Consider the following 14,593-nt stretch of genomic DNA (forward strand, 5'->3'; position numbering starts at 1 on the left):
GCAAAAAAATTAGCAAAAGTTCTAAGAAAATACAATATCAGAACCTTGTTCACTCCACTTCCAAAGATCCATTTCTTAATAAGCCACCCAAAACCTTGTCATCATCAACTCAAATACCCTGGTGTATATAAAATATTGTGTGATTGTGATATTCCTTATTTTGGGCAGACAGACAAATCTATCGAATTGCGTATGGAAGAACACATGAGGGACATTACTTACAAGAGACAGCGAGCCAGTGCATTATCAAGTCATATCCTTTTCTCGGCTAATCCTAATGATGAAAACCAAAGTCACAAAGTCTGCTGGGAAAAATCTATTAACATCTTCTGTTGCAATGATGAACTAGAGAGAAAAAGCGTGGAATGTAGAGAAATCATCTTCAATCCTGTTCATCTAAATAATAACTTGAGCTACAACCTCCCAGATTGTCATTCAGCTGTAATCATGTATTGGCGTTCACGAGATGCTATTAGCATGCACTTTCCCAACAATACAACTAACGAAAGAACAGCTTTAAATACAACCATAACGATTTAACGTCAGTTATGTATAGAGACTCTCTATGATGTTCATAGTTTATTTAAGCTTTAGTGTTTTTTCTTTTTTCTTTCCTTTATAATGTCACCTGATGAAGGCTGTTACAAGCCGAAACTAGTCGTATTTTTATATTACAACCTTTTTACTTAAATCTCGGTTCTAGTCATTCAATTCTTTATAAAAAATATGTATGTTAACCAAGTTAATGATCATTCTTTCATATATATATATATATATATATATATATATATATATATATGAAAGAATGATCATTAACTTGGTTAACATGCATATTTCTGTGCACTGTTTCCATTAATTAAGAGACAGAAAAAAATCATAACTCAAACTGTAGGATTGAATGTTTTATGCAATTCAGTGAAAAGCAGTATGATATTGAGGAGGAGATGTGAAAGAAGTACTTCCAAAAATTGTAAATAAATAGTTTAAAACAGTAAGAAATGGGTACATGAAGACGAGGTCACAATGAGATTTTCAAAGCGCTTCAATAAGGCATATGGTCACCTCTCACAGCAGTACAGCACTCACGTTTCATATTATTTATAATGGTGTCCAGGAGCTCAGTTGGTAATAACAACCACTGCTCCTACAAAGTCCCCTCAAAGTTTTTTTGTGAATGGAGGTTTGAGAGCAGCAACACATTTCATCTAGGGCAGGGGTTCCCAACCCTATGCCCGTGGGCACCATGGCGCCCGTTGACCAATTTGTGTGTGCCTGCCGCTGTTCAACCGTGTGCCGTATAGTTTGAAATAATCACGCAACAATTCATGGCATGCTATATGATGCATGCGTTAATGACACATGATGAGTATTAAACGCATACACTTTAAAGTAGACGCACATTCGAAGTTGTTCATTCCAGTTTAAGAACTGGAATATCATCATATTCTCCTAATTATGAAGCACTGGCCGATGAAATGGAATGCCAAAGATCACACTAACTTACATATATATATATATTTAAATTTTTATATAATGTAAACTTTTAAGTAATAAAACATTTGATTATAATGTAAACTTTGTATGTATTCATTTAACAAACGAATTCAAAAAATTTGCTTGAAAAAATAGATGGTGCCTGTCGCCTCACCAGTATTTTAGAATGTGCTCTAGGAAACAAAAAGGTTGGGAACCCCTGATCTAGGGCATTCAAAACGTGCTCACTAGGATTAAGATTATGAGACCTGGCTTGTCACTTCATATGTACAGTAGTCTGCTTGAACATATAGGTCCATGAGCTTTGCTCAATGAAGACAAGCAGTATTATTATTATTATTGGCTACTCCAAGGAGTCAGACTCACTGAGAGAGGCCCTAAACATGATGTCAGGCACTATCCAACATTTGCGCAGTATCTGTCATAGTTTGCTTTGAACTCATTCGCAGCTATGGTGCCCACAGCAGACTCTGGCAACTTATTCCAATTATTCACCACTCTCCAAGCAAAAAAACTAGTACTAACACCATTGCTAACTACACTGTTACTCGGTTTCCAAGGATGGCCCTTGTTCTCCCGCCACCAGACCTGTTCTGCAAAACTTCCTCTGAATTAATCTTGTAAAAACCCTTCAGTGATTTGTATGTCTCAATCATATCACCCCCTATTGGCGCCATGGTATCTTGTAGGATAAATGTCTCCTGTATCGCACCCACATATAGATGAACATAGAGGTCTAGGAAGCACATACAGGTCAGTGCTTCCACCCAACACGATGCCTTCTCACACCATCAGATAAATTAACCTCTACCTGACTTTGGCCAGCCTTTAGTCTTACATTGGCTTGTCACCTAAATTCATTGGTTAAATGATGTTGCAGCCATATCCAAAAATGTCATATCTTGTTTTCTGTCTTGTTCTTATTCCAGACATGAAATGCACTCCTTAACACCTGCATTTATGCCATGGCTTATTTGAATATACTGCTGACAGTTCTACTCATTTGTATAGAATAACCAGACTCTGCATCACTTTATAATGTGCCTGACTTTCATTTTTTTTCCCTCCTTTTCCCCTGAGTTACTGCAATTTTTCTTTTTGTTTCTTTTTATGAAAACTGATGTATTTGTTAGGTTAAATTCTAACAGTCTGTAAACCATGGAAGAATTACTCGTGTGCAACCATCTAGCTACCTCTGCCTGACTTTGGCCCATCTCTAGTCTTATGATATCCTTGCATCATCTTCAGGAACATGGGTATCTGTTTCTACTGTGCACAGAAGATTTCATATAGGTAGTCTGTATGCTAAGTGACTGGCTGTCAAAACCTGCTAGAAATATTAAGAAAGTTAATGAAACTTTCTAGTAGGTTTAAGTTGAAATAAAGTAATTGATTCTTTACTATATATTCCATTTCCTTGCAGTGACAAGATTATTCACTGTTTGGGTTGAAAGTTTTCTAAATTAGTCCTATACACTATCTTACCACCAGTCTGTTGAAGTAACTGTTTTTAATTAATGATGATACATCGTGATTATCTGTGGAAATACTAGTGGTGGTGGCAGAGTTGTAGAGTGGGTGCCCTCCTTCAATGAGTCTTTGGACTCCCTGGAGGTGACAAATTTAATATATAATATAATATTCAGCTTCACTCAGAAAATAACACTCATGTTGGCATGGTTGGTGAACCTTTTAGACAATCTGCTGGCAGAGTAAAGTACTGTCAGTTCTCACTAAAGAGACACCATTATAATAACCTTGCTTGCTATAACAAATTAATCAGTCCCAAATGAAATCTTATAGTCACAGTGCTATGCTAAAGAAAACTATAACAAACTATATTGTGGTTCCTATGAATTTGCTATAGTTAGTCAACTGTAAATATCCTGAAAAGTTTCCAGTTTTAAGTAAGATGCAATATTTGGAATTTTGGATTATTAGTCTGCTGCTGCAGTAATGTCCAGTTTAGCTGCATGCCAATTATCAGGAGAAAAGTGATGCAGTAAAATACTTTGGTTCATTTGCGAATAGAAATTTCACTTAATTTACTCAGTTTTATTGATTTCTGTTAAATATTATTGCTGTTAATTGAAATTAGAGAATTTTCCATTATTGTACTTTTTTTTTAAGGCCGAGATGATGAAATTGAAGAATTTAAGAAATTTAGTTCAGATTTTAAGGTGAGTAATAATATTCAGTATATTAATCAGATATTCTGACTTATAATTCATAGAAAATAATCAAATATTGCTTTTTTTTTTTCAAAAATACTTTGCCGTTTCATTTTCTATTTGCCACTGCTCTTTATTGTTGAGCCAGTGAGGTTTACTTTGATTCTTGCCTTAATACTTAGTATTCCTTGATACTTTAATTAATACTTTTCCTTAATGGATTTTTCCAGATAAGATCATGTGAAAAAATTCATGATGTTCCTGATATTTGATATTGATCTGGAATAAAATCTGTTGTTTTTGTAATGGATCAGTTATTCAGCTAGGTTTAAAAGATATAAATGATATGTATTATATTAAAGAAGAATTAACTTGGCATATCTGTTACGATGAAAGAATGTTTGATCAGAGGTGCGATAGTATATAATTAGAAGTATTGAACCTGAATAATCGATAATTGAGCATATAAATGTAGGTAACTCTTGTTATATGCAGTTCCGATATTCATGGTTTCACATATACATGGTTTCGTTATTGCAGTACATAAGGACTATCACTGTTTTTTCTACAAGATGTAGAAACTTTCACACATGTGCCATATTTCCTCTCCTCCCCATCTGCTGTGATCAGTGTCCATTTTGTGTCTCTGCAGTATTTATCTTTATCTCTAAACAATTTCTGATCCCTTTGAGCAAGATGTCTGGTGAGAGAAAAACAAAAGAAATTAAGAGTGAAAAGAAGAATTGAATAAAGAACAATTGAAGAAATGGAGTAAGAAATTCTATTCTTCAGAAGTGAAGCTGGAAGTTCTGAATTGGATTGAATAGAGATGAATGCAACATTGACAGTTCTGAATTGGTTTGAATAGAGATGAATGCAACATTGACATTCAAAGGGCCACTGGACTGAGTGATTCCAGTGATAATGGCTGATATAATTTGCAGAGTGCTCAATCCAAAATTAGCAACAATCTCAATGCCATGCAATTGAGAAAATGGAAAGGATGTTGGCTATATTGATCAAGCATTAGAACCAGCGGAACATGCCTTTGTCTAGGGTGGTCATATGAGAGAAGGCAAAAAATATGTATGAAGATCTCTCGAAAGAAAAGCAACTGACACCTTTTGCTGCAAGTTTTGGGTGGTTCGATGACAGCTATGAGTCACTATGTTTCACAATGTCAACATTACTGGAAAGGCTGCAGATCACATTGCCACTGAAGAATTTCATGAATTTCTCTTCAGTGGAAAGATGTTTCCCAGCTGGCATGAAATCTCATGTTGCACCAAACTTAAATGATGTTTATATAGTTGAGTCTATAGAATTTTTATAATATTTATAGAAACATTTCTATATGCCAGGTGGGATTCACTTCTGGCTCTGCTATTTAGATCTCCAACAACTACCGCTTCTATTTTATTTCAGCTGCCTGCTCTAGTGACTCGAAAAATTTCTCCAGTTTTTCCTTAGAGGAGATCATAGGCACAAATAAGTTTCATTGTCCATTTCCCGTTTTGAACATTGCCCAAATTACTCTGCTTGAAACGAGCTACTACCTTTCAATCAAGAAGTTTATCTTCATGTTTGGTGCTGAATACTATTGCTACTCCCTTTCCTTGATCATTATTCTCCAAATATAAGATCATATACTTCTTCAGAATTTAAGAGATTATTTTAAAACTTAGCTAATCAGTATCGATAATTATTGCATTTTGTATTTAGTCACCTGTTGTGTGTAAGGTGCCATGTGTAATTGAGGTTACATTACAATAGTACCACTTTTTCCATTTTCTTTGTCAGCTGTTTGCTCTAATGACTCAAAAAATTCCTTCATTATCCAATTCTCCATTTTGAAGTTTGCCTACCTAACTGCTTGCAATTGCCTTCCAGTCAAGAAGTTTATCTTCATATTTGATGTTGAATGCTATCACTGCTCTTTCCTTGGATCATTATTTCCCACTTATAACATCCTTTACTTATTATTTATTAATTATTAGTAATAATTTAGTAACAAGTGATAGCATTCAACACCAAACATGAAAAGAAACTTCTTGATTGGAAGACAGTTTCGAGTAGTTATGTGGACAAACTTCAAAATGGGGAAATGGATAATAAAGCATATTTGTGCTTATGAACTCATGGAAGATTCAACTAAGGAAGAGAGAAGAATTTGTCAACTCATTAAAGCAGGCAGCTGACATAAAGAAAATGAGAAGGGAAAAAAAAATCCTTGTTGGAGATCTAGACAGCAGCGTAGGAAATAAATCCCAATAGGTATATAGGAATGTTTTTGGAATGAGTAAAGGGCAAGACTAATAGTAATAATTATTTGCTGGATTTTGGATATGAACTAGTCATTACTAATACTATCTTCCTATATAAAGAAGCTCTTGAATTCACAATGCCTCTTTCAAACTTCGTCAATTTACTTCTTGCAGCCATTTCAACCAGACACAGTTTCACTAACTTGGAAGCATCATATTCCTCCAATTTATACTCGCTACAAACACGTGACGTTACATGGCACAATGCACCTTGACCATCGAAGTATCCGTTGACTTCTTTCCAAACAGTTTATGTTCAAAGTGTATCCCATGAACAGGCTAGCCCTGGATTTTTGCTCAGAACATGGACTAGTAATTACTGTCATGTTCTAACATCAAAATGTGAAAATTCACATGGGGTGAACATACGCAGGATATAAGGAAAGTCTCGCCAGTTATGTTTATAATCATAGTAATGTTTTGATAGTAGAATGTATACATAGAATTTGAAATAAGTAATCATCACCAGGTTAAGGATGAATGTCTCAAAAGAATGTCAGCAACACAGTTCTCACTGTAGATTCCAGTATAGAAATATTTTTAGGGAACAAGTGAAATACTTTTAAAACAAAAACCAAACCTTGGAAACTTAGTGCAAAATCTGAAGAAAACATTGATTCATTAAAATCAGGAAATTATATAGTGAAATTGTCTGCAAAAATAGAAGAATGAGAAATCTATAGTGAATATAGGAAGTTAAAGCATGAGAAATTAGATGGGGACGTGGGAAAAACATATTGAAAGTTCCAGGGTAGTAAATCAGTATGTATTCATAGAAATCTATAATAAAATGATGAAACTCAGTTTATATGGAAAATTAATTAATTTAAAGTTCATTGGAAGTTTTTTGCAAAAGTGGAAAAATGTTTTGGTTACTACTAAGACTTAGAAATGGGGTACAGAGAATCATCTTTATATATATATATCATAAAGTGATATAAAAATTGAAGGATATTCTGAATCTTTGGATTAATTACTTTAAAATTAGATGAACTAATAAATAATAGATAGGACCATGATGAAAAGTATCCATGAGTCCTGGAGTCAAGACTCATTATGGGAGGCCACTCTCTCACTACTACAATACACATCATACCTTGTCTTGAAATTCTACATGGGGGCACTTTTTTTCACCTGCTCCGGTAATGTATTCCACCCATTTACTGTTTGCCTTGAAAAAAATTCACCTTTTTATTTCCTTATTCACATGGCTTACTCAGCTTCAGGGTGTTCTCTCACTAGCTATACATTATCTCTTCCCCTGTATCTGTCTGATAGGTTCACTAGTTTGTATGCTTCATTCAAATCACCTCCTGTCTGCCAGTCTCTGCATAGTGCAGTGTCTTCATCTCTCCTTTTACTCAACATTCCAGTATTGAGATAGTCATTAACTTGTGTACTATCTGTAACATTGCCTTATTTGGATGGATATCCTGGCTGACCAGTTCAATTCTTTGTACAGGGTAACCATTACCTCCATTCCATCACTGTCCCTCTCATTATAGCAGCACTTTTCTGGGTAACATTTACAACTTTAGCAGTGTGTCCACTGAACTTCGTATCCACTAATTCCCAGATTCACCTCTATTCACCAATTCATTAATTCAACTCTATTCACTTGAAATGAAGTTTTTCTCCAATAAAATACATCTTGTTCCATTTTTCTAAGTGCATGACTTTACACTTGTCATTGCTGAATTGACATCCCCATTCATGTATGCCCAAAGTTCCAGTCTATTCAAATCTTCTTTTAAGATCAGATCGAATTTAACATCACCAGCAAAGAACTGAATATCTCCTCTTAAACCTTGAACACTTCATCTGTATATTGATTAAATGGTATACCCAGGCAGAACCCTGTGATACTTGTCATTTTTCACTTTGGTCATTTCACCCAAACTCTCTAGCTTCTTTCAATCAACCATCCATGTAGCTAGCTACCAACTGACTATCCATTCCTATCCTAGCTCAATTTTAACAGTAATTTGCCATGTGGTATTCTTCTGTACACCGTAAACTTGAACCTCTAGTTTGAATATGCTTTTTTCAGTACACTTGTTACCTAATTATGCAGTGTAAATCAGGTTACTAGAGCAAGATCTTTCCTTAACTTGCTACTCTCTAGAAAGACATCCTACTGTGGTCAGTCCAAGTTTGTATTATATCTCACCAAAACCTCTAACATCTTCACCAGGCTTATAGTTTGATATCATTGGCTTAGTTGCTGGTGCACTATTTTTTCCTTCCACTTTTCTTGGACTGTGACTGTTGCCACCTTTGGTTGAACAACCGGGTCAAGGCCAATGTCAGCTCATTTACACATGCAGTGATAGATCATTATCAGTTATAACAGCATTATTAATATCAAGCTTATTTAAAATTTCAAATACTCCAGTGAAAGACAAACAGTCTTAGACTGTTTGTCTTTCTAGGCTAGACTGTTTGTCTGCCAGGGCTAAGACAAACAGTCTAGCCTTTGGCTAGACTGTTTGTCTTAGCCCTGGCAAGGTCTCAAGAGAGTGGAAGGAGGGCAAAATAATTCCTTTGCATAAAGGAGGATCTAAGTTAAAGATGCCAAGAAATTAAATTCTTGGTTTAATCCTTTATTCAAGTGTAAGCAAACAAGGTTTGTGCATGAAGTAACTTCACAACTGGGCAACTCATATATAGAGGTTAATGACGTCATATCATTTGCCTTAGTATCCCATAATGCAAACCACATATCCTTATGGACATATATAATTCTATGCATTAAGGGAAGGCTCACTACCCAGACCAATTTTGACCTTTATTGAGGTCTCTTCAGTGGGAGCCAGACCCAGAAGTGATACCAAGGTTGAAGTAATGTAGAAGTCATATTTCCATATACAAGTAGCCAAAAAAGGTATCACACCTTATTACTAAAATACTCTGGGTTAAAGATAGATGTTGAAAGTTTTTCCACAGTTATACTATAAATTAAAGATGCCCACTTGTACATGGAAATGTGACTTCTATATTACTTCAACCTTGGTTTCATTTCTGGGTCTGGCTCCCACTGGTGAGGCCTGAAAGGTCGAAACTGGTCTAGGTAGTGATCCTTCCCCTAATGCATAGCATTATGAGGGCGCTCGTGAGTCAAGCGCAGTGAAATGTATAAGAAGAGCTCCTGATCGGGATAAGTTTTTTAGGAATAATTAAATATATATGCGTAATTGTTTGAGTAAGAGAGGCTGTAAATGTTGTGTGCTATCCGGTTTTATTAGCGTGGGGGATTTTTTTTTGCCAAAACTTAACTACGAAATCGTTATTATTAGACTTAGTAACCTGCAAAAAATGGCGGCGGCATCGTCATTCCATGACTTTAATTTAGATTTCAGTCGTTTCGTTAAGTGTGAGGTCTGTTATATGTATTCTTTCGATTACATAAATGATTTGTGGATATTTGACGCGGATGGAAGGGAGGGTGTGTGCGAAGTGTGACCTGAACGAGGAATTGATGAGTGCAAATATAAAATTGATGACAGAAAGTGTTAGTAGAGAGTTTGTCGTGGGGAAAATAAGTGCACGTTTGAAAGAGAAGGATGGTGAGAAAGAGAGGCGAAAAAATGTTAAAAAATCAGTAAAAAAGAAAAAGAGCAATTTGAAAACCGTAATGGATGTTAAAAGGGATGAAAGTGAGGTGAGAGTGGCAGAAGGAAACGAAATTGAGAGAACAAATGAAACTAGAAATGGCGTGACGCAAAAATCAAAAGAATGGATGATAGCGAAAAAAGAATGAATGATGGCAAAAGTTCGACGCATGTTGGACTGAAAGTACAGAAACAAAGAAAGATGAATGAGTGTGAAAATGAGAAGAATGATAGCGAAAGTTGGACCGAAAGTATGGAAAGAAGGGTGAAAATGAGAAGAGGGGGGATCGAGAGTTAGAAAGATTGAATGATAGAGAGAATGTGTTGCGAGATTCGGAAGTTGAATTGGGTTGGATGAGTCGATAAATGAAATGGATGCGGAATGAAATTAAGAAAATTCGAGTAAAAACTATTAAAATAAATAATGATGACATGAAAGAGTTAATGAAAGATGAGCGAGTGGCGTATGGCGACTCCATTATAAAAGGTGTGCTGGAGGATAGAATGCACAAGGTATGCTTTCCAGGCGCTAAAATGATTAGAGTGATTGAGGCATTGGATATGAGGCAGGAGTGAGCAAAAGAGTTAATAGTATTAATAGGTACGAATGATTTGAGAGAGGACAAAGAATGTGTCAGAAAGGATATCAGGAGGCTGCTTAGAAGGATAAAAGAGAATAGTGTGACAGGAAGGGTAGTTAGCATGTTGCCTAGGTATGGCTGTGGTGAAATGAGGCGGAGAGCAAGGATTATGAATGATATGCTGGCTGAAATGTGTGAGGAGACGGGAGTACAATTTGTTAATGTGTGGAATGAGTTTGAGGGACGAAGTGAGCTGTATGGGAGTGATGGACTGCATTTGAGTGGTTATGGTGTGAGTCACTTGGAGAGACTGCTGCTGGAAAGTAGAGAAGTGAATAGAGAGATTGAATCAGATCGAGTGGGAAGTGAGTGGTATGAGTATAGAAAATGAGAGAATGGGTGTGAAAGAGGAGCAGGGAAATGGGGAGGCTCAGGGTCTACAGGGGTACACAGCATGAGAAAGGCAGATGCTCCAAGAGGAGGTGAGCATGTGTAGGCAGGAAAGGAATGGGATGACCAGGGATCAAGAGGAAACAGTTGGAATTGAAGAGGGTTTTAAAATGAAGAAGCAGAAAGGGAAATGGCTCCAGTCAAGCATGGAGAGATCCCATCGAGTGAGTGGTATCTGTGGAACTAGCTGTAGATCCAGAAATGAGTTGTTGTGTTTGTATACAAATGCTAGAAGTATAAGAAACAAGGCAGATGAAATGGTTGCACTAATTGCATCTGTTCACCCAAAGATTGTCAGAATAAGTGAGACATGGTTGGAAGAGGATGACATCCGGACAGAAATAGAGATGGAAGGGTATGATGTGTTTCGTGACGACAGAAGAGGTAAAAAGGGAGGGGGGAAGTGCTATTGATGATAGAGAAAGAGTTACATTCATATAAAATAGAGATGCAAGAGGGAAATAGTGCCAGTGGTTTTGAGGCAGTATGGTGTGATATAGAGGTGAATTGAATCAAATACTTGGTGGGATGTTGTTATAGACCAGGTAATGTGGGTGGTGGTGATAATGAAATGTACAATCAAATTAGCCAAGTGAATAAGAAAAGGGTGATCATTATGGGTGATTTTAATTATGGCAATATAGATTGGAATGATGAGATAGCAACTGGAAGTAAAGAAAATGAGTTTCTTGGGTTTTTGAGAGATAACTACCTCGGACAGTATGTAACAGAGGGCACACGAGGATTGAGGGTCTTGGATTTGGTCATCTCATCAGAGGATGTAATTATAAATGAGGTGTCAAATCATCCACCAATTGGTGAGAGTGACCATGAGGTGATTACCTGGGTGGTTGCTAGCAGTGTGAGGACCTCTTTGAGAAAAGGGTATATGTGAAACTGCAAGGAGGGTGGTTATGAAGAGCTTAGGTGACAGATTGCAGGTGTAGCATGGAATGAGGAGTTAGCTGGAAAAAAGATCAATGCAGCTTGGGGAATTTTCAAAAACTGTTTAGTAGATGCAATGTCTAAATGTATTCCAAGGGTGAGAAGGTTAAATAAGGTGGGTGTGAGATGGATGAATAAAGAGATTAAGCATGCGATATAGAGAAAAAGGGCATTGTGGAGGCAGCATAAGAGAAGTGGAAATAACCAATTCCGTGAGGTCTACAAAGACCAAGCAAGGAGGGTGACTTGGTTGGTGAGGGTAACTAAAGACAGTTATGAACAGCAGTTGGCTAATGAAGCCAAAAAGAATCCTAAGGAGTTCTTTCGATATATAGCTAGCAAAAGAAAGAATAATAATGGAAGGATGACATTGATTGGAGAAAATGGTATAAAGACAGCTGATGCAGAATGTGTGGTGGAGATACTTAATGAGCAGTTCATAAAGATCTTTCAATCTTGTGAATGTGACTTCATGGAGGGATTGAGAGCAGTTGATGGGGAGGAGAGACTGACTAGGTGAGCAAGAGGTGTATGGGGAGTTGAGTAAACTAAATGTTAATAAGGCTGTGGGACTTGATAATATATCACCACGTATTCTGAAAGAATGTACCAGGGAGTTGACATCTGCCTTGACTTATTTTTTTTAATATGAGTCTTGCACTCGGTCAAGTTCCTAAGGAGTGGAAGGAGGGCAAGATTGTGCCACTTCATAAAGGAGGTGATCGAACTAATCATCAAACTATAGGCCTATCTGTGTGTCAGGTGTTGTGGTTAAGTTGTTGGAGAAGCTTGTGAGAACTAGGATCCAGAGTTGGGTTGACAACAATGGTATTATCTTTGATGGACAGCATGGATTTGCTAAAGGGAGGTCATGGTTTAGTAATCTACTTACTTGTTACAATAAAGTGACTGCTTCCTTGGACAGAGGAAAAGGATACACAGTAATATACTTGGATTTTGCAACGACTTTTGATAGAGTACCTCATGATAGGTTGACAGTCAAACTAAAGCAGATGGGATTGGATATTAGATTGGTGCATTGGATTTGAAACTGGCTATCTGATAGGTATCAACAAGTTGTGTATGGGGGAGCAATATCCAAGAAAAGGAAAGTCACTAGTGGAGTGCCTCAGGGGTCTGTTTTAGGTCCATTGCTGTTTAACTTGTATATTAATGATATAGGTGAAGATTTGGATGGAGATATTCAGTTGTTTGCAGATGATGCAAAGTTGGGACGAACCATGAAGTGTAGTGAAGATGTTGTGGCCTTACAGGAAGACTTGAATAGATTGAGTGATTGGGCACAGAAATGGAGATGCGAGTTCAATGTTGCAAAATGTAAGGTTTTAAAATTTGGAAAACAAAGATGGGATACAGAATTTATGCTTGGTGAGAATATATTGTTGGAGGTAGAGGAAATAAGAGATCTGGGAGTGATAGTGGATAAGGATCTAAAATTTAGGGGACACATAGCCAAAATTGTGAAGACGGCACAAAGGCTTCTGGGAATGATGCGGAGGACACTGACGTGTAGAAGTAGGGAGATTCTTGTTCCATTGTATAAGGCATTGATTAGGCCACACATGGACTATTGTGCCCAGATTTGGTCACCGGGTTTTCAGAAGGATGAAGAGATGTTGGAAATGGTCCAAAGGAGACTGACTAAGGTAGTTTCTGACCTCTGGAATGTTGAGTATGAGAAAAGATTGAGAAGATGTAATTTGCAGAGTCTGGTGGACAGGAGGAAGAGGAGAGATATGATAGAGACCTACAAGTTGGTAAGGGGTTGTTATAGGATCAATGCTAGAGAAGTTTTACAGAGAATAGTGGGAGATGAGAGGAGAACCAGAGGTCATCCCTGGAAACTGTATAAAGAGGCCGTGAGTAGGGGAGTGAGAGGCAGATTTTTTTCGTGCAGAGTTGTGAATGATTGGAATGCCTTGCCTGGGAATGTGGTGTCTGCAAAGAGTTTGCAGACACCACATGATGAGCTGTGTGTGTGATAAAAGGACCTCCCAGATGAGTCTTTGACTCTATTAGGTCTTGGGGTGGTAATAATAATTATACATGTCCATAAGGACATGTGATTTGCATTATGAGATACTAAGGCAGTGATGTAAAGTTATTAACCTCTATATGAGAGTTGTCCAGTCATGAAGTTACTCAACATGCAAACTTTGTCTGCTTACACTTGGATAAAAGATTAAAAGATTATGACTTCTTGGCATCTTTTATTTATAGTATAATGAAGTGGAAAAACTTTCAACGAAGGATCTAAGCCTGTGATAGCAAATTATAGACCAATCAGTATTTCAGGGGTGGTGGTGGTAAGAATACTGGGAAAAGTTGGTCAGAAAGAGAATTCAGGAATGGGTGGATAAGAACATGATACTCTGTGAAAGACAGCATGGCTTTATGAAGGGTAGGTGAGCCTTAGTAATCTGTTAACTTTTTTATAATAGGGTAACAGCTGAGTTGGATAAAGGGAATGGCTATGCAATGATACTGATGGATTTTGCCAAGGCATTTGACAGGGTATCACATGAAACTGGTGACATGGATAAAAGGGTAGCTGATGGACAGATACCAAAAAGTAGTACATGAAGGAATAGAATCCAGGAGAAGGCAGGTGACTAGTGGTGTGCTGTAGGGATCTGTGCTTGGACCACTGCTATTCAGTTTTTACATAAATGATATAGGAAATAATTTGAGGGGAGATATTCAGTTGTTTGCTGATGATGCTAAGTTGGGCAGGATAATAGTTAGTAGGATATTGACACATCTGAATTACTGTTCTCAGATCTGGTTCCTTGAGGATGAGGAAGTGGTGGAGAGGATCCAGAGATGACTGACAAAAATGGTCAGTGGTCTGTGGAATGCTACCTGTGAGTATAGATTCAGGGTTTGTAGATTGCTAAAGTTGGTTGATTGGGGGTAGGGGGGAATATGATAGAAACATTAAAGTTGCTTAAAGGATTTTATAGGATTGATGTAGGGGAAATGTTTCAACACTTGCT

At 37.1% G+C, this 14,593-nt stretch overlaps 1 protein-coding gene across 4 annotated transcripts in view; it reads left to right on the forward strand.

Moving 5' to 3' along the window:
• Window positions 1-14,593, forward strand: part of LOC150108866 (uncharacterized) — a 377,690-nt gene that overhangs the window by 272,179 nt on the left and 90,918 nt on the right. For all 4 annotated transcript variants that reach the window (XM_090403872.1, XM_090403896.1, XM_090403887.1 and 1 more), the window contains exon 11: window positions 3,625-3,674. In XM_090403872.1, coding sequence (XP_090259998.1) covers window positions 3,625-3,674 — 50 coding nt within the window. The remainder of the gene's footprint in view (window positions 1-3,624; window positions 3,675-14,593) is intronic.

The sequence above is a fragment of the Typopeltis vanoorti genome, chromosome 2, assembly GCF_054136105.1.
Source record: "Typopeltis vanoorti isolate ZY-2024b chromosome 2, IOZ_Tvanoo_1.0, whole genome shotgun sequence".
NCBI classification, from domain to species: domain Eukaryota; kingdom Metazoa; phylum Arthropoda; class Arachnida; order Uropygi; family Thelyphonidae; genus Typopeltis; species Typopeltis vanoorti.